The sequence below is a fragment of the Ascidiella aspersa genome, chromosome 7, assembly GCF_963924565.1.
Source record: "Ascidiella aspersa chromosome 7, kaAscAspe10.2, whole genome shotgun sequence".
Taxonomy (NCBI): domain Eukaryota; kingdom Metazoa; phylum Chordata; class Ascidiacea; order Phlebobranchia; family Ascidiidae; genus Ascidiella; species Ascidiella aspersa.
In genome coordinates, this window is record NC_139453.1 from 28,448,304 (window position 1) to 28,471,161 (window position 22,858).

The 22,858-nt window shown below is 34.6% G+C and overlaps 1 protein-coding gene across 1 annotated transcript in view; it reads left to right on the forward strand.

Annotated features, from left to right (window-relative positions):
* The window catches only part of LOC146138805 (5'-3' exoribonuclease 1-like), a 48,951-nt gene extending 28,407 nt beyond the window's left edge, over nt 1-20,544 (forward strand). Inside the window, exons 34-44 of the mRNA XM_083394694.1 lie at nt 81-415; nt 8,081-8,186; nt 9,083-9,152; nt 10,153-10,230; nt 11,038-11,128; nt 12,353-12,472; nt 13,475-13,628; nt 15,407-15,521; nt 16,706-16,836; nt 17,583-17,677; nt 19,341-20,544. Coding sequence (XP_083250820.1) covers nt 81-415; nt 8,081-8,186; nt 9,083-9,152; nt 10,153-10,230; nt 11,038-11,128; nt 12,353-12,472; nt 13,475-13,628; nt 15,407-15,521; nt 16,706-16,836; nt 17,583-17,677; nt 19,341-19,610 — 1,565 coding nt within the window. The 3' untranslated portion in view covers nt 19,611-20,544. The remainder of the gene's footprint in view (nt 1-80; nt 416-8,080; nt 8,187-9,082; nt 9,153-10,152; nt 10,231-11,037; nt 11,129-12,352; nt 12,473-13,474; nt 13,629-15,406; nt 15,522-16,705; nt 16,837-17,582; nt 17,678-19,340) is intronic.
* The last annotated feature ends 2,314 nt before the right edge of the window (nt 20,545-22,858 follow it).

The following is a 22,858-nucleotide window of genomic DNA, read 5'->3' on the forward strand; positions in this document are numbered from 1 at the left end:
AGTGGTAATACATTGATTTGGCAACTACATTGCTTTCTGACCAGGTAAGTAACCTTTTTTCGCTTTTATCGCTTTTACAGACACACTGCCCGAAGACCGAGCATCGCTTGAAAAGCTCCTAAACAACCTTCAACTCACCAACGTGGGAATTCCCCCGCCGGTGTTTCCCCCCGCATTCGTGCCCCAAACCGGTCCGATCCAGTTTGAGCGCCTCATTGCCAGTGGTAGGTTACCAATTGGCACTGCCAGCGTGCCACCGCTGATGACACCTGAGAACTTTGTTTTGAGGCCTTCTGTTCACCAGCAAGGCATTCGAACTCGTTTTTTCAGCCAACAGAACCAAGGTTCGCCAAACCAGCAAGTTCAACGTGCCACTGCTTCGAATCAACGCCAGGATAGAACGGCGTTTTTAAAGGTAATATTTTTGTCAATCTAGTTGCCAAAAGAAAAAACTCCGACCGGAGTTTGTTATTCAGTTGTTATTAGTAGGTTATTCAGAATAGTCAAGCAAAGCTAGTAATTCAGGCCAGGCGTTTATTCAAATTAAGCTGTACTGACGATACCTTCATTGGTATAATATTTATCAGGCTGGCAGAATCTTACCAGCCTTCTGAAATCAACTTAATATAGAAGTACTTGCCAATTCAAAGTAAAACTGCCAGCACGTAACAATTGTATGATCAAAAGTGTGTACTTTTTAAAATAATAAACAGTCTATATCATTCACTGGCTTTTTCTCACTAAACATCGTGCTTCACACTACCGTAACTTTTTTCAAAATGACACAACAAAATTAATTTCTGCCAATTGTAGTGTGTAATGTTATTACATATTTCCGCTGTTCTAAAATAGATGTGATTAAATATTTGTGGAAAGAACCACAAGGTATTTTGTAAATTGGATGTTGGAAAAAAAAATTTCAAAACAAATTTTTCGAAAATAAAAGATAAATTTCAAAATTTTTTTTGCACCAATTTCTTTGGTTTTCTGGCTGATTCTTCAGCCAACATAGTCGCCAAGTCGCCCGCATTCTGCCATACATTATATCTTTACATTATTAAACTTTTTTTAACACGGACCCCATAAACCTTGTTTAAGAACCCGTGGTTTACATTTGTAAAGAATGTTTGGCCTGAATTGCTAGCTTTGCTGGAGTATTCTGCTGTTACTGATCGCTTGATCAGGAATTAGAGTCGATAGTTATCTGGCAAGGGTCAAGGTGGTTTCCAATTCTACTCAGTACATTATACTCGGTGCGCAGCATCAGAAACATACAATTATAATCTTATTTTTACACACCAAGTATTTATATCATAAAACATATAAATCAAATAAAAAATAAATCAAATAAAAACTTAAATCGCAATATTAAACAGAAAATCACGATGAAACTAGAGTTGATTAATTTTTACTTAAAACATCCACTATTGCGTCCATTGTGTAAATTAACCAGTGATTTGCGACATCTGTCCCACTACTCCCAGCCTCCCACACATATGTTCTCCATCAATTATATTCAATTTTTCGCCAAACATCTTTTACGGAACGCCTGTTAAAAATCACTGGATTAAACACTAGAGACGCAGAAATGCACACAGTGCTAAATCAACAGCACTTCCAGTTGTTCCAAAGCCGATGCATTCACCGAACGCATAATGCCCGGTGCTTACTTCCTCAAATAACATCCTTCTTGGCTTTTGTGTTCTACAATCTTGTGCTTACGTTCTTTCTTAAGAGATTTTCCACAGTTTAACGGACCGGCCTCAGTTTCTCACTAAACCCAATAAAACAAAACAATGCTAGATAATGCCATAGAGCAGTGGTTCTCAACCGCCGGTGCCGGTCCGCGTCAACTTTCCGACCGGTCCGCCAAATATATTAGAATTTTATATCTCAATTGCAAAATGGAAGATGTTGAAGGCTTGCATTAAATTTAGAACTTCGCCAGTTGCGTAATTTGCAGCATTGTGACGTAACATACAGGTCAGCTTAGAGACCACTTGTATGTAAAAAAAAACTTCAATAGAAACACGTATAACACGTATGTTATAAAAAAAGCAGCAAATTGCTCATTAAATTAAAGTTTCTATTCTTTGCTTAATTTACGTATTTTTGTCGTAATTAAATTTTGGGTTGATTTCGGTTATTGAAGGTCCCCGGTCCGCAAATTTTGTTTTGAAATTTTAACAGTCCGTAAGCTAAAAAGGTTGAGAACCACTGCCATAGAGGGTTGCGCATTCTCGTCTTAGAACGCCGCTGTTGTTTACGGCGAGTGTATGTGCAGAATATGACTGGCCAGTTTTACACACCGGCCACTGTTTCCCACTAAACTCTACAGAAAAAAGGAGAAATAAAATTAGAATTATCTGCACTTTGCGCTAGTATGTTGAACTAAAATATCTAGTTGTCCAAGTCTTGTTGAAAATGACTTGTTTTCGCGGGTGCGGCAAGGTGACATGAGTGCAGAAAATGTAAGTCAAACACTAAGAATTACCTAGTTGTCCAAGTCTGCCTGATTGCATTTAGAACGCCGTTGTCTATGGCAAGTGTATGTGCAGATTATGACTGGCCATTTGCACACCGGCCTTCGTTCTACCAACGCTTCCACACCGGAAGTGCCATATAACGCGCCATTGTGTGAACATAATGTGTTTTTTAAAGGATGCAAAGCTGCCATAGAGCAGCCAATAGCCTATGGATTGCGCTCATTCTTGTTTGTGTATACGTATCTTCGCAAGCCAGTGTTTTTGTATAAGGATGTCGCTAGGCAGAGTTTTGTACTGAACAGTTTAACAGCTAGCGTTTAAAACGAGTCACGTTTAGTTGTATAAGGAGGCTTTAAAATAATAAAAACGAATTTTAGTTTATTTGAGGTTTTTTGAGTTTATTTGGAAATACCCTACAACTTTGGGACAATTTTCATAGATAATACTCACACGGCTTTAGTATCATAACGTCGACAGCATTTAGGCAGTTTTCTAATTAGCAGCAGAAATAGCTCTTTTTTGTTTGAAAATGAGGTTTATTTTGATGCGAAGTTTTCGCTTTTTTAAGTTATCAAGTGCACTTTAACCAGGATTTTCGTTAAGCAGTACTCTAATTTGTTTTCCTGTGCAGTACATTGGCTTTTTCAAAATTGAACAGTATAGTTTCAATCGAATGGTTGATTACCGATAATGACGTCAAGTGTTTTCAACTTACTTTTGTGGTATTCCTCGCAAGATAGATATCTTAAAGAATGCAAAGGTTATTTATACAGTGCTTTTCGTTTATTGTGACATTACAGTAAATCACAAAACGAAAATTGTAGTAAGTAGGTTTGTCCTATAATATCGAATGAGAGCCGATACCCGAGACCAAGGGATAGTATCGGTACTCGTCCGATACTAGGCTGGTACCGGTGTCAATCCGATATCAAATTAGTAGAGTTATTTGGGGCCATGATTTGCCATCCAATGCAGCGATTTTTTTTTATCTTTGAAGCAAAATTCTTGAAAAATATAAGCCAACAACTGATGAGAATTAAAATTCTTAACGCTCTTGGCTAATGACCTGGATAAAATGTAATTTGAACGTTTGAATTTCATTTACTTTGTTTGTTTGAGTATATTATAATGACGTTTTTGAGTATAATATAATGACGTGATTAGTAACGGATTGCGATAATTTTTGTCTGAAGCATCGTGTATCGGATAAAAAACGTCAAGTATCAGATATTCCTATAGCAGCAGGCAGACTTGGACAACTAGATTTATTTTAGCTTTTTAAGGTTAGATTAGAATTAAAATTAAAGCATTTTAGTTTTTCTAAATTAGATTAGAATTAGAATTAACGAATTCCTAAAAAAACAAATTTCAACTAGAATTTGAACTAGAATCACATACAACCAATTTAATTTAATCGCAAAGTATTCTTATAAGAATGTTAATGGTAAGTATGTGTGTGCTAATTTTTAAGCCTTTTTATGCTTTTTAGACTGTAAAAATTACATACAACTCGTTCCAACCAAAGAGTTTTAATTGAAATTCTGTGTTTCAACCGAGTGACTAAAAATGCCGTTGGACAAAGTAGCAGTTTTGGAAAAATCCGAATTAGATTAGAACTAGAATTAGAGCAAACAAGCAATTCACAAATTAGATTAAAATTAGAATTAGCCGCATTTTGCTCCAATTCAATGATTTATAAAACTAGAATTATCTAGTTGTCCAAGTCTGGTAGCAGGTGTACTGTAGTCGTATCTATTTTCCCCATAGATGTCGTTAGCCGAAAAGACTAGGAACCACTGGTGTCTACATACCAGGTTTACTGTTGCGGTCTTGCTAGATCTTCTTCCGTGTACCAATATAGTAACCTCAGCTGTTTCATAACCGCTAATCGCCTTGTTAGATAAATATAGTGATTAATAGCGCCATTGCGATACCTCACAGTCTGTGTTCATGTCACTCCTTATGTGTTTTGACGCAGCTACGGCATTAGGAGGAAATAGCCAGTGAGCCATTGTTTAGATAAAGAACAGGAAAGCTGTTTACCAGTTTGGATGCATTTGATGAAATAAGATAGTTTACTTAGTTTTAAACTATTTTTCTCTTGGTTTTTCAAAATGAAAAAAAAAATGTTTATTTGGTAAAGAAATCGCAATATTTGTCGAGTTTTGATGTTTTTGTTTTGTGAAAAAGAAGATGTCCGTCGGGTTAAGAAGGGTTGTTAAAGTAGTTTTAAACCATTTTTTTTTCTTTTTGTTTTTAAATAAAAACGAAAATGTTCATCTAACAAAGAAAAATTGAAATAAAAAATGAAAATGCTGGGTTTTGAACATTTCTTATGTTTTTTGGTTGTGAAATAGAAAATGCCTGTTTAGTGAAAAGTATTGGGTAAATTTTATTGTTTCAATTGGTTCTGTTATACCGTAGTGCTATTTTAAGTAAAAACACTTATGCCTTTTTTTATGTATAACGTAATAAACCTATATTTTTCCGAGTAAAAATCGTCCTAATCAATGTATAGATTTTTTTCGCCTAAACACCAAATAGCTAGCTATGTACGGGCCTGAGTTAAAGCAGTTCATCCTTAACAGAGTAATGCTTTGAATCGATTAATGTGGAATTTCTACTGTCCTGTCATCACGCCACTGTTTATGGTTCAAAAGGATATTGCGCCTTATCAAAACAACAGCAATACATTTTGAGTGGTAATACGTAGATAGGTACGGCCCGCGTATAATTGTGTGTGTGTATGTGTACTGTTGGACAGAGCTGCCGGACTGCCTACGGTTTTGCGAAGCGTTTGGTATGTTTTGGTAATTGGTATACAATGCTACAAAACCTACAGTATTTTTTTTTGCTGCACAACATACAGACAAAATGATTTTGGTCGAGTTCATGTTTTAATACTTAACTTATGCGTGAAAAAAGAAGCGTGAAAATTTATTTTCAAGAATCATTGTTTTGTTGAAGTACTTACTGCCAGCTAATACAACAGTGTGGGCTATGAAATTTCTTGCAAATCAAGTTAAACCATTAAAACTTTATTACGTGTGGTACAATTTGTTAAATTTGCTATTTTTAGAAACTGTTAGTCGAGAAACACTTGCCAATTATTATCATTGGATTCACGCAAATACTCAGCTTTGCGGAAGGTAGCTTACAGCCACCTGTTTATGTACTTTCACACATACTAAAGGTTGAACTAACCTCTCTATGAATGCGTTATTCGTTTTGTCCAATTCAATTAGAGGCATCTTATGCGTATAAATGAACTTTTTTTTCGATAGCTCAGCCGGTAGAACGGCGGTCGTTTTTCCTATGAGGTGAAGTTCTGGTTTCACTGAGGGTTGTTAAGGGCCGGTTTGGCTCCATTGTTTAATAGTTATTTATGAAAGCGCTAGTATTTATATGCTTTTTCGGTTAATGCAAGGAAAGTATTCTGTGAGCAGAATTTTTTTAAATTTATTATTAAGAAAAAAATAAGTTTTACGATATAAATATACCAAGATTAAACGCAAAATGATTAAGTGTAATAATGATATTTGAGATACATGTGTGAAGTTTAAAAATGTATAAAAAAGTAATTCGAAACATACATCAAACGTTACCCGCTTCTATATAGGTTTTAATAATACCTCTATAGATACATAATCTTAAAAACAAACATCTTGAACAACGCTATTTGTTGCTTTTAATTAAGGGTGTTTTAGTGATTCATCTAAAACATATTTCCTGTTTTGCGATAAACTCTCTGTTTTTCAATAAAAAATTAACCGTTTTTAAAAATGGATACAAAATCTCTTTTTTAAAACATACAAACATCGTAAACAACGACTTTTTTCTTTTCAAAAGGGTGTTTTCGTAACATAACAGGGAAAAAATATGTTAAAAAACGATATTTTTTGCTTTTAAAAAAGAGTGCTTTACTAACCAATCTTTAAGCACGAAAAAAGGGAGTTCCACGTTTCGCGATTAATTCTCTTGCCTTTTAATCAAAAATTTTACCGGTTTTAAAAAGTGGATACAAAACATGTTAAATAACGATATTTTCTGTTTAAAAGGGTGTTTTTAGTAAGCTGTCTAAAACATATTTCCTGTTTTTTTTGCGATAAACTCTCGTCTTTTTATAAAAAATGTAAATCCCTTTCTGGAAAAAATAAAACAAACAGACATCTTAAACAACGACTTTTTTCTTTTCAAAAGGGTGTTTAATAGTTTATACTGTTAATAATAGTCGTGTGTATAACATGTTCATCGTTCTGTGTTAACTCCCCGCTGACATGAACAATACTTGCCTTCGGTCTGTAGCATGAGACCGACCCCGCCCCGCACACGCCCCAAAACGTCGCAAACCAGTTGTTGCAGTGAGGTACTGGCCGCCTGGATTACCTGCTGCATTACATTGTGGGCTCTATCGCCCGATACCAAGGTCCTACTAGAGCTGAACAGCATGGGAACACGATACTGGGACGAAATTGACTGGTACATCAAGGTATTAGGCCTGGAAAGACCGTTGGACCATTTTTTTTTATTTTATGTCAAAAATCATTTTTATTGCAAAAAAGCTAAATGAATTTTTTTTCACGTATGTGACAAAAATTCAGTTAAAAGTCTTTCTAACAACCAAAAAAATTTAATTTTATAACAAAACAAAATTCCTGACTGAAAAGTCGGTGTTTTTAAGATAGATTTAATACTATATTACATTGTTGGCTCTCTCGCCCGATACCAAAGGCCCTACTTGAGCTGAACAGGATACTGGGACGAAATTGACTGGTATATCAAGGTATTAGGCCTGGAAAGTCAGTTAAGAAATTAGAGATAACCTATTGGTCCCTCGGAATACCTTAAAAAACACAGGCCAGGCCATATAGGTTACATCCTTTTGTGTTTGTTGTTAACCTTTACAAAAAACACTTATTTATTGATTTAAGAGACCGCTGTAACCCGCTTACAAGGATGGATTGCTAATCTATTGATGGAAAAAGTGAAATAGAGAACTTTTCGGTCCATTGAAACACCTTAACAAAATAGGCATGAGTTACAGCTTTTGAGTCTGTGTCTAGTCTAGTAGTTCTCAACCGGGGTGCCACGGTTCTACAATTTGTAATACTCAAGCGATAGGTTCAAGCAAAACCACAAAGGTTGTAAAAGAGATCCAAAAACAACTTTATTCAACAAAAGCAGAATACTATAGTTACGCAAAAAGCATCGTCAGTTCTGCTAATATACTACAAACACAACGAAACACCTGTAATAATAATATTATTATTTCATCAATCAAGCGATAGGTATTTGAGAATTTTAAAGAATCTCATTTTTTCTTAATTGGTAAGTTGCTTGAAACAACTATTTGTGTACGATTAGAGACCATTATACCAAATGGCATTTCCCTACATGTTTCAAGTTGATTGTGTTGTTCCAGTTCCATTTATAGTGACATTTCAGGGAAATACTCAGCGAAAATTCCAGTCGGGTGCCGAAAATGTATTTATAATTTAAAGGAATGTCACAAGCCATAAAAGATTGCGAATCACCGATCAATTTAAATCAATGTTTTCCTAGTGAATCAACTTTACAAAAACTCTCATTTTCAGGAGGGAACTGAAAAATTGTGCGAGATCCTTAGTGTGAGCAGCCAAGACGAAAAACTGAAAGATGATACGACTGAATCGAGAACAGCCTGGTCGGCAGTTTCTGACGGTGAGTTTTACAAAACTGTGTTGTCATATGTTAAGAGCAAGTAATCAGTCAGAAATGGACAGGCAGCTTTTTATTTTTACGTCAAAATAGCTAAATGTATTTTTTAGATACGTGACAAAATTCTTAGTAAAAAATCACAAATCCGGACTCACAACAGGTCAAATGTTTTTTTTTGGAAATTGAACGCAATTTTGAACAAACTGTTCATTTTTGCTTAATGCGAAATTCCAGCATACAAAACACTTGTACCCAGTGTTGTAATACCGTGACTTAAGTGCATTTTAGTCAAGTCCTGTTTTTATGCCTTGACTTGCCTTAAGTCGGTTTGGTAAAATTACTTGATTTGTCTTAACTTTTTTGGACAAAGGACTTGACTTGGGCCGTTGAGTCAATTTACTTTGGGTCGAAGTGTTCGTATTTAACATTTTGTTATAAAATTCATTAATCTAAACTGTTGCGCGTAAAACGATAAGATTATTACATGTTGGGGACGAGTTTACCATTTTAAAAGTTTTGTCGTTTTACTTTGATATCAATGATTTGATTTGGAGATGAATTGCTCTAATAATGACTTGACTGGGACTGTTGACAACACTGCTTATACCTTTATCAAGGCCAATTCCAAATCCACTCTTGTAAGATAGTCTTAGTAAGAATATCAAAGCCCATACACAAGTAGATCATTTTAAACGTTTCGAATAACTCTTCGTTTATTTTCAACGTAGTGAGAAGGCACTGATTAAAAATAGTTATTCGAAACGTTCAAAATGCTACCTACTTCTGTATGGGCGTTGATATTCTTACTCTCACTACAACATCCAACCAGTTTGCTCTTAAGATAGTCTATTTGCGATAAGCCTACACTTCAAGAAAAAAGTTTGTTATTTTCTATTCAGACGTCCAGACCAAACGTGAAAGCGATCGTACGAACCACGAAACCAACATTTCAACGCAAGAAATTAAAAGGTAAAAACAACCGCCGGCTGTAGTGTAGGTTTTCGCCTACTTGGTTTTGTGTGTTTAAATCTGACTGTGTTGTATGTTTTCGAAACATATTATTATTTTTAAGGCTCTAACCATTATCTTTGTACGTTTTTTTTCCGTATTAAATGGTTTTAAAGGAAACTTTATTAAAAATGCAGTTAGTTCGTGGGCGACCTCCACACATTTTATAATCGATTTAAATGCTTGACGACCATTAGGTATATAACCTTAAATACTTAGGGTTCTCACAAAGTCTTTAAATTTTTAGAAGTCTTTGACTGTATTTGAGTTATTTGAATTAGCGTATTTAAAATGTAAACGTCTTTAAATCGTCTTTGAATATGTTTTTTATGAAAGTTATAATATGTTTCGAAAGTGCAATTGTAAAAAAACAATTTTCAACTATTTTATGTTGTGTTTAGCGTAGTGTTTATCCTTTTTTTAATTTTATTTAAAAATGCCAAAAGATGTCTATAGTTTTAGGTCTTCCCATATTTTATCTTTAAAGAGTCTTTACCAATGTTGCAATGACTGTTTTTAAAATGACTTGGGTTTAAAAGAAGTGTTTTCATTAAGCACTTTAAAAAAATAGTTTATTTATCTCAATATTTACATCTAAATATATGTTGCGTTTTTAGTTGAGTTATTTCTCATAATCTAACGAGTTTACCAACTTTAATAGTTTAAAGTATATTTTTTATGAGGGCTTGACTTGGAAATGACTTGCTCTAATGACTTGACTGGGACTTGACTTGTTACTTTTTTAGAAAGACTTGACTTTGGCAGGAACTTGTTATTTTTTCAAAAATATCTGACTTGGGTTAAAGTTAATTTTACAAATGACTTGACTGGGACTTAATTCATTTAAGAATGACTTGTTTATAACACTGATCATTACTAATAGCACATTTAGGCCTTTGTTGCCCGCACAATTAATTCTTCTTTCTTTATCCTTATTCGAACGCCATTGTTACGCTTTCAGTGACGTCACAAAGAAGGATTTGTCGGACGACGAGGACGTGGTGAGGTCGACATCCGTGGAAGACGGCAGAACAGGTCAGTCAAAAATACTCGCCATTGTCGCTCGATTTGGTGCTCTCACGTTGTTATGACGTCACTAAGTTTGACAATGGGCTTCGCGCTTTGGCCATTGTTATCTTGCGATGCCCACAGATTGGACAGCTGCCTTAAGAAACAAATACCCGGTTTTCTTATTTATAGGCTGTTTTACATGCCGCTTCGAAAATAACCGCTTCAAATTTTATATTTGGTGGTTCTATTGTTTTGTGCCATTTTAAGAAACCACCTCTAGTAATAAATAGATGGTAATCTATTTAAGGGGTCTTTTACATAACCGTATAACCGTTTAGAAATAACCGCTGAATTTCTATTCAATTTGTTGTTTGTAAACTTAACAAATAGCTTACCTAGGATACAAGGTTTTTTACGCGAACCTATCCACAATACTAAACTCTAAGTCATTTGCGCAGTCATAGACGTAAAACTAGAATTGTGGTTTACAAAAGGCTCATTTATATGTAACTCACTACTGTAATCGCCACCAATGCAGCCGAAATTATGTTGTTCAATGTATTTTACTTTGTTCTCTAATTATTTATTTTTCCGTGTACCTGCACATGTGTTCTGATGATAGGAGAGCGGCTGACTTTGATGACCTAAGGGTCTTTCGCTACTAACGATAAACAATAAAAACATAAAATACTATTAAGTGACTCAACAGCCTATGTTAGTCTGCGTACATATTATTTGTGTAAGTTTTTAGCACGCAATAAGTAGAAATCGCAGAGTCTTCAATCTGATCAGTACAAAAAACATACTTTTTAATTTCAGCAGTTCAACACGACAGCAGCAACCAGACTAAAGTCGAGCAACTTTTGACCTGGTGCCGAATCCGCAATCTCTACTCGCCCATTTACACCTACACCGACTCCACACAGGTTAGCGAGCGGGCTTGGCGAGTCACGTGATCTTTTCGTGTGACGTCACCGCCGGAAGCACGGCGCGTGGGAGCTTCCTGCGATGACGTTTGACCCGGAAGTGCGCGTGAAACATCGGGTTTAGGTGTTGGGACGCGTTTTATGAATGGCGCGATTTCGTGGGTTTGCTTAAAGCAGTGCTTCCCAACCTATGGGTCGCGACCCAAAATTGGGTCGCGGTTTGATTTGTTTGGGACGCCGACCGCAGTAGCTCACATGTTTATACTAATTGAGATTGGTTCTGAAAATTAAATTTGGAAAATCAAGGAAGCAATACAAATAATGTCTTATAATAATTATTAAAATACGAAGTTCTTTATGCTAATGCCTATTTTTTTTTCGCCTACAAGAAGCTAATTTTTATAGTTCGCTTACAGGAAAAAACAATTGGGTCGCCAAAGCTCAGTTGTCATACTTAAGCTAAATATTTGGGTCGCCGCGAAAAAAAGGTTGAGAAACACTGACTTGTTTTTCGGCGATTTTAATGTGTTAGTAAGTTGTTAATAATTCTGTAAGTTATTTGTTTTAAGACTTGTTTTCCAAATCCTCGTTTTGTTTATATATCTACGTTCAAAAAAAATTGTCACCATAAATAAACTGTGTTAAAATTAATACAAGAGAAAAAAAACGTCTGTACGAAATAAGTATGTGTGCAAACTAATAATAATATCATTTTTGGGCTAAAAAGGACAGATACTTATTTATTTTGTCCAAAAACCTCACCAGTGTCTTTCAAATGCCCATCCAGATTTACTTACCATTTTAAAGAAATTGAAAAAGCGATTAAATCATTAATCAAAATATGCTTAAAATCGCTTTAGAAAACATACGCAAAAAAATGATTGAAGAATAATGGTGGAGGTTGTAGTAAGACATGGTAAGAATATCAAAACCCACACAGAAGTAGACATCATTTTGACCGTTTGGAATATCTCTTGATAAAAGTGTTAAAAAATGACTAAAGAAATATTCGAAACGTTCAAAATGCTTCCTAGTTCTGTATGAGCTTTAATATTCATTCTACGTATAACTACAACATTTAGCAATTGTCTTAAGATTTATTCTAAACGTTCGAAATAATACTTACATTTGTATCGGCCTTTAAAACCAATAAAATACACTTTTTTGCTTCTTTAACAAAACATTAGCTTTTCGCCGATTCTTACCTCGTGATGCTTTTTCAAGGAGAAGGGAAAGTACCAGGCGACGGTGACGCTTTGGAACGGCGCCAGGTTCCAGAGCCCTTTGGTGCCAAGCAAGGAACAAGCTACCGAAGAAGCAGCAGCTGTGGCCCTTAATTTACTGGTACTTGTGGTTCTTTCTGTTGTTTCTTAAACGCTTGGAGCGAAAGTTGGACAACTAGATTTATTTTAGCTGTTTAAAAATAGATTAGAAATAGATTTAGAACATTTTGGTTTTTCCAATATAGATTAATGTTAAATCATTTTAGAATTTGAACTAAAACAACAATACTTAGTCACAATTAATTTAATTTTAATTTATTTTTATGAGAATGGTAAATATCTGTGTGCTTATTGTGGTTTGTTTTAGCATGGCCTATGCTTTTCAGATTGTAAAAATCACATGCAAATCGTACTTATACACATAGATATATTATACATTCTTTATCATACATTCCGACCAAAGAGTTTTAATTCAAACTGACCCCCTCCCTTTTGACGGAGGGAGTAAAAATGCCGTTAAACAAAGCAGCATTGTTGGTAAAATATGGATTAAATCACAACTAGAATTAGACCACACAAGAAATTTACAAATTAGATTAGAATTGAAATTAGCCGCATTTTTCTCCTATTGATTGAATAAGAAAAGTAGAATTGTCTGGTTGTCCAAGTCTGCTTGGAGCCAATGGTGTTATGTAATCAGAATCCCAAGAACTATTTAAAGGTTTGTTTTTTGATCAGGATTTTTACACGATAAACGCATAATGAGGTTGAATGTAGGTCGGGATTGTGAGTTTCAATTTGGGCTGACTTTATACAAAATATATTCATCGGGTTGAACATAGAACATTATAAACTTAGATCGACATCATCTTGATTAAGACGTTTCGATACGAGCTCGCATTATCTTTAGTTAACCTTAAAATTAGATATTATAAACTGCGTTCAGTCTGTGCTGTAAATTTTTTATCAACTCGACTAAAACTGTTTTTGGGGGTGTGACCACCCCTGGTTAAGAAACTCCTTTAGAATATGTTGGTTCTAGTAATTTCGGTAAATTTAGCACTGTATATTTACTAATTTCAACAGTTAAAATCGTTCATTTACACTTTACCTTCGTTTTCAGAACAACCCACCGAACATGACCGCTGCGCACGCCCCGGGATTTAGGGGATTTCCCCCTCCAGGTTACCCCCTGCCCCCGGGTCAGGTGATGTTCACCCCGCAGCAGTTCTACAGGGCCGAAACCCCGGGAAACCCCCTGTATCAACAACCCTACGGTAGGCTGTTTATAAAAAAAGGAACAAAATTTAAAAACATAGTTAAAATTTTTTTTTTGTTGACCTAAAATTGTTTAAAAAAAGGTTTGACATAAAATTGATCGAAAAAAAGTTATAAGGGGCTGAAAAAAAAGAGGTCCAGGGCCCTAATCAGGGATGGGTAACCTACGGCCTCTTTGACAAACTAGACACGAACCCATTCCTAATATTTTTTGTCTATTTCAACTATATAAAAGCAATATTTTTCCTTTCTCCGTCGAGTGTAAATCGGAAAATACTCTAATTTTATCCCGGATTTAAAGTCGTGACGCTTGTTATAACATTCGTGAAGTCTGCACAGGTAAAATTTCGCTATCCATACTGCACAGAGACCTTTCTGAGGTTGGTTTTGGCCCGCGACTAGAAAAGTGTTGCCCACCACTGGCATTAATAATAGAATTCACAGACCTGTATGTAACAAACAGGATTGCCAAATAGTCTTTGAAAGTGTGTCATTGATTTGAATTGAATTGCTCAGAAAAGACCCAACCCTGACAAAAAACAATATTTTTTGCAAAGAATTTAATTTGTTCGCAGCTTATGTGAAATCTTTACAAAATGTGGTCCGGTAAATAATATTTTAAACTTTTTGCTATTAGTTCGCTATTGCATTAAGATACTGCTTTGTTTTCAAGTTATAATAAAACCACGTCGACTGTTTAGATTTTGGAAGTTTGTAAAAAAATGAAAAAAAAAATTGCCTTTAAATATTGCGTCGTATTTTAAAATAAAAATAAAAATGCCAATCAAAGAAATACAACAACTCGTTGTTAGGTTTGTAGCCGGAAAACTGTCATCTGCAGCAAAGATATCAATGTTCTGATATTTTCAATAAATTCGCAATCGCTAATGGTTTAAGCTTTCATTTCCACTGCATTTCTGCTTACTACTGCGTCTGCGCCTAATACCACCTGCTAAACCTATGTATGGATTATTTGGACGTCAGTGCTTATAATTCAATGCAATAAATGGCGTGACCTTACCTGCCACGGCTTTATCGTATAGAATTTAATGTGTTAACAAAATTACTTCACTAAAGCCGCATGCGAGTTCCTAATTCGGGTTGTAGATAAGTTATAATAAGAGAACTAACTTGACAACCACATCATGTAACCCAGTCAACATTTTATTAAGTAAATTAACTTGACGTAACCTGTTTAGAACGGCCGGACGCACGAATTTGAACGCGGTAATCGAAGGCCCTATTTATCTAATCATTAAAAAAACTGATAATAAGAATTCTGAGATTTGGCTTATGCAATACATCGATTTAGGTGTTTAAGGTGTTAGTGAACACGTAACAGTCGTAACACTATCTTTCCTACGTTCGACGCCTGTCATTTTGTCGATTTATGGAAATAAACCTTTTGTAATAGCAATAGACCGATATATCGATATCTGTAAAATTTCGCCGATATTTCGGCCGACTTTTTGCTGTAAAAATGTGATATAGTTTTTCTGAAATTTAAACTAATTTTCAATTTTTTGCCACTTTTTTTTGTTTTGCACCGCAAGTTATCATGCGAAATAAGAGTTTATTACCTTTAGGTAGATAAACTGAAAAGTTACTTCGATTTTATTTTCAATTTATTTGAGCATACTTTAGGTTTATTAAAAAAATCCATATCGTTATCGGGTATCGGGCCACCAAAAACATCAAAAATTTGGTATGTTACGTGAAAAAATCGAGAAAAAATTGTTAATACAGTCGTTTTTATTGTTTTTTGTTTGTTTTTTAGTTCACGGTTTCGTCCCAGGTATGTTCTCCGCTGGTCAACCACCCCCGGCACCCCAACATCACCCAGGGGCGTACCTGCCCCCCTCACAGGTCATACCCCTGCCGGTCAACTACATGTAAGTATAGAGTTCAATGTGCAGACTTGGACCACTAAATTTATTTTAGCTTTTTAAAATTAGATTAAAATTCGAATAAAAGCCTTTCACTTTTCTTAAATCAGATTAGAATTAAAATTGGATCATTTTAATTTTCTTAAATTAGAATGATAATTACTAGAATACCATTTAGTTATTTACAGTCAATTATATGTAAATATTAATTTAAATTATTTGTTTCCACTGTAAGCCAGGCTAATAATACTTATCAGGAAATTAATTTCAAAGATGCAGTAAGAATAGCAAGGCCCATAGAGAAGTGAGTTATCATTTCGAACGTTTTGAATGTGTCTTTATTCATTTTCAACATCAGTAAGGTTCAAAATGCAAGCTAGTTCTGTATGGACTTGTATATTCTTATACGTCTTACTATAACCTCCAACCATTATGCTCAAAATTTCAAAGAAGGTACGCGAACCATAATGATAGAACCGCGGTCTTAAGCAATGTGAAAGCGACGTTTAGACTACGACATTTTGTCCGACGTGTTGCGTATACCGACCTATCTAGGATGTCTCTGTATTCCTCCATACAAAACACGATGCTTACGTGGTCTGCCGAATTATTTCCCCGTAAATCTTGACACATTGGAGCATATGATTGGAGGTTGGAATGACGTAGTAACGATATTAAAGCCCATACAGAAGTATATTATCTTGAAAATGAATAAAGAGAATTTCGAAACGTTTAAATTGATGCCTACTATATGGGCTTTGATATTCTTACTACGTCTTGATAAATTAATTTATAATGGATACGTCAATTGCAATTTTCCGCTAACAATTTGCCCCAGTGTTGTTTTTAAAACATATTGGTTTATTTTTTACGTCACTGCCTTATACCAAAATTATATCTTTTTTTGCAAAAGCGATTGTATTTTTACTCGCTTTATAGTCTTGTTTTTTATTTCAATTCTTTGATTAAGCTGGTTTGTTTTTACGTAACTGTTTATTTTTTTTAACAGAATTATTGCTTTGAATTAGTATTTACGTTAATTTCTTATTTTAATATTTATGTTACATATTTTATTTCAAACTTTGCGTATTTTAAAAACTCAATTTTTGAATACAGAGATCTACGTAACTATTTTTTTATATTTTAATCAAAGGTTAACAATTTTTATTAAATATTTTACGTTCCACCAGGTCCATGGGTGGCGAGCCCCCAGTAATGCTCCCAGGCTACCCCTATCCTCCACAAACCCATTCTCACCCATTTGTTCTTAACCCTGGAATGTATCACCCAGCGGCAGGCCTTCGAATGCCCGTCAGTATAGGTAAGTAAATATTTTTAGAATTTTTTTTATGTTTTTATACCATCCTTATCAATTTTTTTTTATACTTTTTTGATTGTTTTTTATTTATTTTTTATTTTTATTTTGTTTTATACTTTTTTTATTGATTTTTTCTACTTTTTCGGGTTTTTTATTTTTGTTTTGTTACACTTCCATATCATTTTTTATTTATTTTTTGTTGCTTTTAAGGCGATTCGAGAAATGGCTAAACTTTTTCTGATAGCAATAATCTGCATTTCAAAGTCGCAAAAACGTATAGAACAATTCAAAAAATGAAAGCCGAAAGTTTAAAAATATATGCTTTTGGCTCCCGGACACTACTCGTGTAAAAAAAATATTTTACAGATACAACTTGAAGGAGAGCTCGCCGTGACCTTGGCGTGTATTTCCTGGACTTGATTACGCTTTTAAATTTAACATAATTTTTATTTAAAGATTTTCATATTTAATTGACCTTTGCATAAATCAGACTTACAATTATGGGACTTTGGCGTGAATTTCACCTCCACATTTTTATTCAATTTTGTGTTTAAGACAAATTTACATTTTAAAGATTTTTTAAAAAAGATTTTTAATTGACATTGGCATATATTTGGCATAATTTTACATTTTAACAAATTTTAAGATTTAATTGACCTTAGCGTGTACCTTGACATTTAATACACTTTTATGTTTAAAACAATTTGGCATAAATTAGACTTACATTTTAACCTGAACTTTTTCTTCAGCCACGACGAACCACCATCAACCACAAACAGCCGCAAGTGCAAACCCACAACGTTCAATGTACATAGTCGCCGATAACACCTTCATACCACCACAGGTAAACTCAACTGTGGCTTTTAAGGAATTTTTAAATTGCATACCACCTTCATACCACCACAGGTAAACTCAACTGTGGCTTTTAAGGAATTTTTAAATTGCATACCACCTTCATACCACCACAGGTAAAATAACGGGCTAACTACTTTTAAGGCATTTCTAAATGATTTTGTTACCTTTGCTTTGATTACACCACGATTCCAATTAGGCTGACTGTTTCAGAAAAAACAAACTTTCCGCTATATTAATATAAGTATGCCTTATAATTTGGTCAGTAATAACTTAGCATGACTGATCAAAGTATTTACCCACCTAGATTCCATACTTAGTGGCTATAGCAGTGGTTTTCAACCTGGGGGTCGCGATCCCCGGGTGGGTCGTTTGCCTTTTTTCTGGGGGTCGCGAAGACGACAATTAAATACCAATCACTATATTGCAAGAATGCCAATTAATTACCATAAAAAAATCTGCGAATATATTAGTGAATGCTGTTGACAGTGAATTTGTAGAAAGTTGAGTTCCCGGTATCAATCATAGGTAGCCTACGGCAGGGCTTTTAAATCTTTTTGGAACAGTACACACACCATGCAGTGCTCGCAATTTGTCAAACAACTAAGTAAAAACTATAACCTGTTAGGTTGCAATTATATATATAGACTCATTAAAGAGAAATCACAAGCTAAACAAGAGTTTACTGTAGTGCAAAAAAATTTTAACCGTTGTGACAAAAACTAGTTTTTACATAACAATAACGATTATTATCGTGAGAAATATTTGGATATGGTTATGATGTCACAAGTAGAGCCAGCTCTAAGGTGTGCTCTGGCAAAAACAGTGCCACGCATAGACAAGCTTAAATGGTCGCCAAGGTCCAACACCAGCCATCTCACTGATGCTGCCTTGTGCAAGAACTCAATAAATAAGTATTTTTTGTTTTCATTTATGCTATTTTTAATTATATTTTTGTGCTATTACGCATACACAAATGTATTACATATGCCTGTATCAGATTTTTTTAAAAGGGTTCGTTAGTTGAATTGGTTTGTTAAAATGGGTCGCTGTATGAAAAAGGTTGGAACCCACTGGGCTATAGTAATTACGTCATTTGGTATCGAAATGCGCGGCGTATGTTAACCAGTTGGATTAAAATACTTTGGGAGCATATTTGCTGGAGGTTGTAGTTGGACGTAAAACAAATATCAATCCTTATACAAAAAGTAGTCAGCATTTTGTGAACGTTTGTAATGAATCTTAAGATAATGACCACAGTTTGTAGTTAGACGTAGAATGAATAGCAATGCCCATACAGAAGTAGAAAGCATAGTTTAAACATTTCGAATAATCTTATTGCGAATGAACAAAGTGTTATTCAAAACGTTGAAAGTATGCTACCTACTTTTGTATGGGCTTTAATATTCATTTCACGTATAACTATAATCTCCAGCCATTGTCTTAAAATTTATTCGAAAAATTCACAAAATTCTACCTACTTCTGAATGGGCTTTGCTATTTGTTTTACAACATACTGCAATCCCTAGCCATTATCTTAAGATTTACTCCAAAAATTTATAAAATTTTACCTACTTCTGTATGGGCTTCGCTTCTGTACAGAAATAGGATGTTAATATCTATAATGTTAAACAACAAATAACATCGTTTCACAGGTGATGAAAATGCAGCTGACCCAGGGTAACCCCCCTGTGCCCCCATCGCCCCCAAAACCAGCGCCCCAGTACATCCTATCCGACTCCCCCTCCCCAAACCCAGAGGAAGTGAGTAGGGTCAAAGTCGACATCACCCGCAACTCAACCACGCCGTCTAGCGGCAACAGCAATTCCCGGCAAAAGTCGGATCGAAATTCTCGACTCAAAAGCTCGGAGGGAAAAAAGCAAAAACCGAAATTGGCGATTTCCTTTGCTGGAGTCAGCAAATGATTTTTTCTCTTTCGCCTTTTTACGAATTCTCGATTCACATTTTAGTGGGGCGCAATCGTTTTTGCTTAACTTATTTAGAAAATAACTTTCTAGTTTTTTTCGTTTTTTGGTGAATTTTGTGTTTTTCTAAAGAAAAATTGCTGCGAAATTAGAAAATCGCTTATTAACCTTATTTACATGGACGCCAACATATGCTTTGGTATTTTAAAACGCGAAAATACGCTATTTGCTGTCATTTTTATTGTGCCGCTCTTTATAAGGTCACTTGAACCCTAGTGACCTCTCGTTGACCCCATGTAACCCCTGGAGTGATTGAATTGCAAAAAAGTGTTTTTGATTTTAGCGGATGAAAGCGAATCATGTGGGCTTGCCGCATTTAGCTAACTTTTTCGGGATTTTTTTTTCTTTTTTATTCTGACAAGCCCCTCTACAATATTCATTCGCAGAGCTCGAATGTTTCTTTTCCTCGTCAGCCGCAGAGTTAGAAATGCGCGGCAAATTTCAAAGCCTTTTCATTTCCCACACTGCCTGTTATAAGTGTACAGGCAAAAAAAGGCCATGAAACAGTTAAATGTAAAACACCACTTTTCTGTAGCAAGATATAGGGTGGTGCGTGCCTTTTTCGCTGCCTTTGCGTTTTTTCTACATTTTTGCGTGTTTTTATCCAGATCCGGATTCGTTTTTTCGCGTTTAGATTCGCAGCAGTGCTGACTTTTTGCTGGTCTACGTTTGACACGTTTTCGTATGCTGCGGCTTGAAATGTAGATTATATTTAGCAAGGGGCTATATTTGTAAGATAGTGGTGTCAGAACAGCAGAGGTTGTTTTGTTATTTATCCGTTGTATTCGGGTTTTTATCTATCCATTCGTTTTCTGTGTCGATTTGCTGACGACTTCAAAAAAGATGAAGGTCTCTTAATAAACTCATGATTTTAGCTCAAGTTGTTTTGTCAGAATTACAAGTCCCCCAGTCAAGTCATTTGTAAAATAAATTATGGGTTAGGTATTAAAAATATCTATGAGAGCAGTCAAGTGAAACAAAGGCTACGCGTGAGTAGTTTTGTTTGTCAACAAACAAATCATGTCTGTTTATAAAATAAGTAGATGAGGCCACCTTATTAGTTTTTCTTTAAGTACATATATATATATAAATGGACTCTGCTGTTCAATGCGTTGATACGGCTTTCAAAAAAATTAAATAGGGCCTACCTTACAAAACTTACTTATTGCCAAACCAGGGACCCAAATTTCTAATCACAGTCCTAATCGTAACACGTTAGTAAAACCTCAATCAGAAACCTTACTATAGCCATGTTTTTTCGTTTTTTTTAAACATGGCCACATGTCCAAACTTTTTCTATTCCTGTACCGTACTATACAGGCATTATTCAAGAATAAGTGATACCTAGTTTCAAATAAGTTAAATTGTTTCATTTCGGTTTTAAAACATTTTACAATAAATAAAAAAATATGTTAACAATATTTAAATAAAATTGCATACTGCATTTCGGACACTGTTGAACGAAAAAATGTTAATCTTTTTACACAAAACTTGATTTCACCAATGCACATTATAGTTTATTATCTCATTGTAAGAATTTTAATCTTACTCTGAGTTAGGTGTGAAAATTTGAACTGGTAATATTTTATACTTGGATATATTAACTGTCACACTAAAGCAGCGTACTTCCTTTTAGTAATAGTATCTAGGTTGCCACTGAAAGAGTATATATATATATATATATGGCATTACAGCAGTGTTGCCAGGTTGAAAAGTTATGCTTGTCCCCTGCGCAGTTGCACCCTCAGTCGCGCATTTTGTGGAAAATCCGTAAAACGTGTATAGTTGTCAAAAATGCACTGTTTGCGGATTAGTATTTTCAGCCCTGCAAATTTTAGCAGAAAATTAATAACAGACCCGCAATTTTAAGCTGCATTAAAAACATTTTCCCTGTCATTATCTAAAGTTTTTATCTGGCTGTGTTGTAAATTACTCAAGCCCAAGTCAAGTCATTTTCAATGATTGACTTTAGTCATCATATCAACACAATACAAACCATGTTTAATCAAAATACTCAATGAAATTGCAAAGATTTAGGAGTGGTTATGTTTAAAGTGGCTACAGTTATTATGTAATATTTTCTGTAATAAGTGAATATTCATAATTTTTTAATTAACTTGGATTCACTCAAATTTGTAAAAACCTTATACCAAAGAATATCTTATGGTTATTAGTTGCAATAAATGTTTAAGACAATTAAACAGGTTGTTTCAGTCTGCTGAACAGTTTTAACTCCTGAAAAAATTTCAGCCTTGCATTATATTAACTTAATGAAAAAACAGTATAGACTTTCTTGTCTCATTCAAAATCAGTCACTATAGGTTCTAGTTTATAAAAGAGAAATATATTTCGCCAATCACGGCATCATCAGTCTCTCATACCATTCAAAGTCATTGTCGTCACTAACGTGCATTAGTACCATTCGAAGTCATTGTCGTCACTAACGTGCATTAGAGTCTATACTGTTTTGCTACCATTCAAAGTCATTGTCGTCACTAACGTGCATTAGGGCGAGGAGATATTTTCTTTTTCAAATATTCGGTTTGCATTAACTTAATGATTCACTGATTAATATTTCAAATTAGTTTCGAAAGATTGGGCAAGTGTAAATAAGCTACAACAGCCTTGTGTGGGACAGAGTGATCTGGGTATTCTGAAGGGCCGCCTCTTGGAATAGTCTCAATTCAAGTAAGTGACATTATTAATTGACTTAATATTATTAATTGATTGATATCTTTTTTTTGTTTTTACAACTAGGTCACCTATGAAGCCATCAATTTATATTTTACAATAAAATTTACCATAAAAAGTAAGAATATTGTAGTGCATCTGATTTTGGTGTTACCCCAGTATGGTTAACAGCTTACTATAATATGTGTTCTTTTATTATGTGTGTACCCAACGTGTAAAAAAACCAAAATTGTAATTATCTATCAAGCTAATAGTTTTAAAGCAATATTAACAAAAAATATGTGTGCCACAAATATGTCCGATCAAAGATTGCCTCATCACAGACGGACTTAAATGACGGATTTTGCGGCTTTTTTTTAATAAATGCAAAAAAAATTTTATAGCCCATGAATTTTATTTACTTTAAAACATTATCAGGTACTTAATAAGCCTTTAATACATATTTTATTTTGGATATTTGTTTTACAACACCACGAAATGCACACTAAAAATGAATA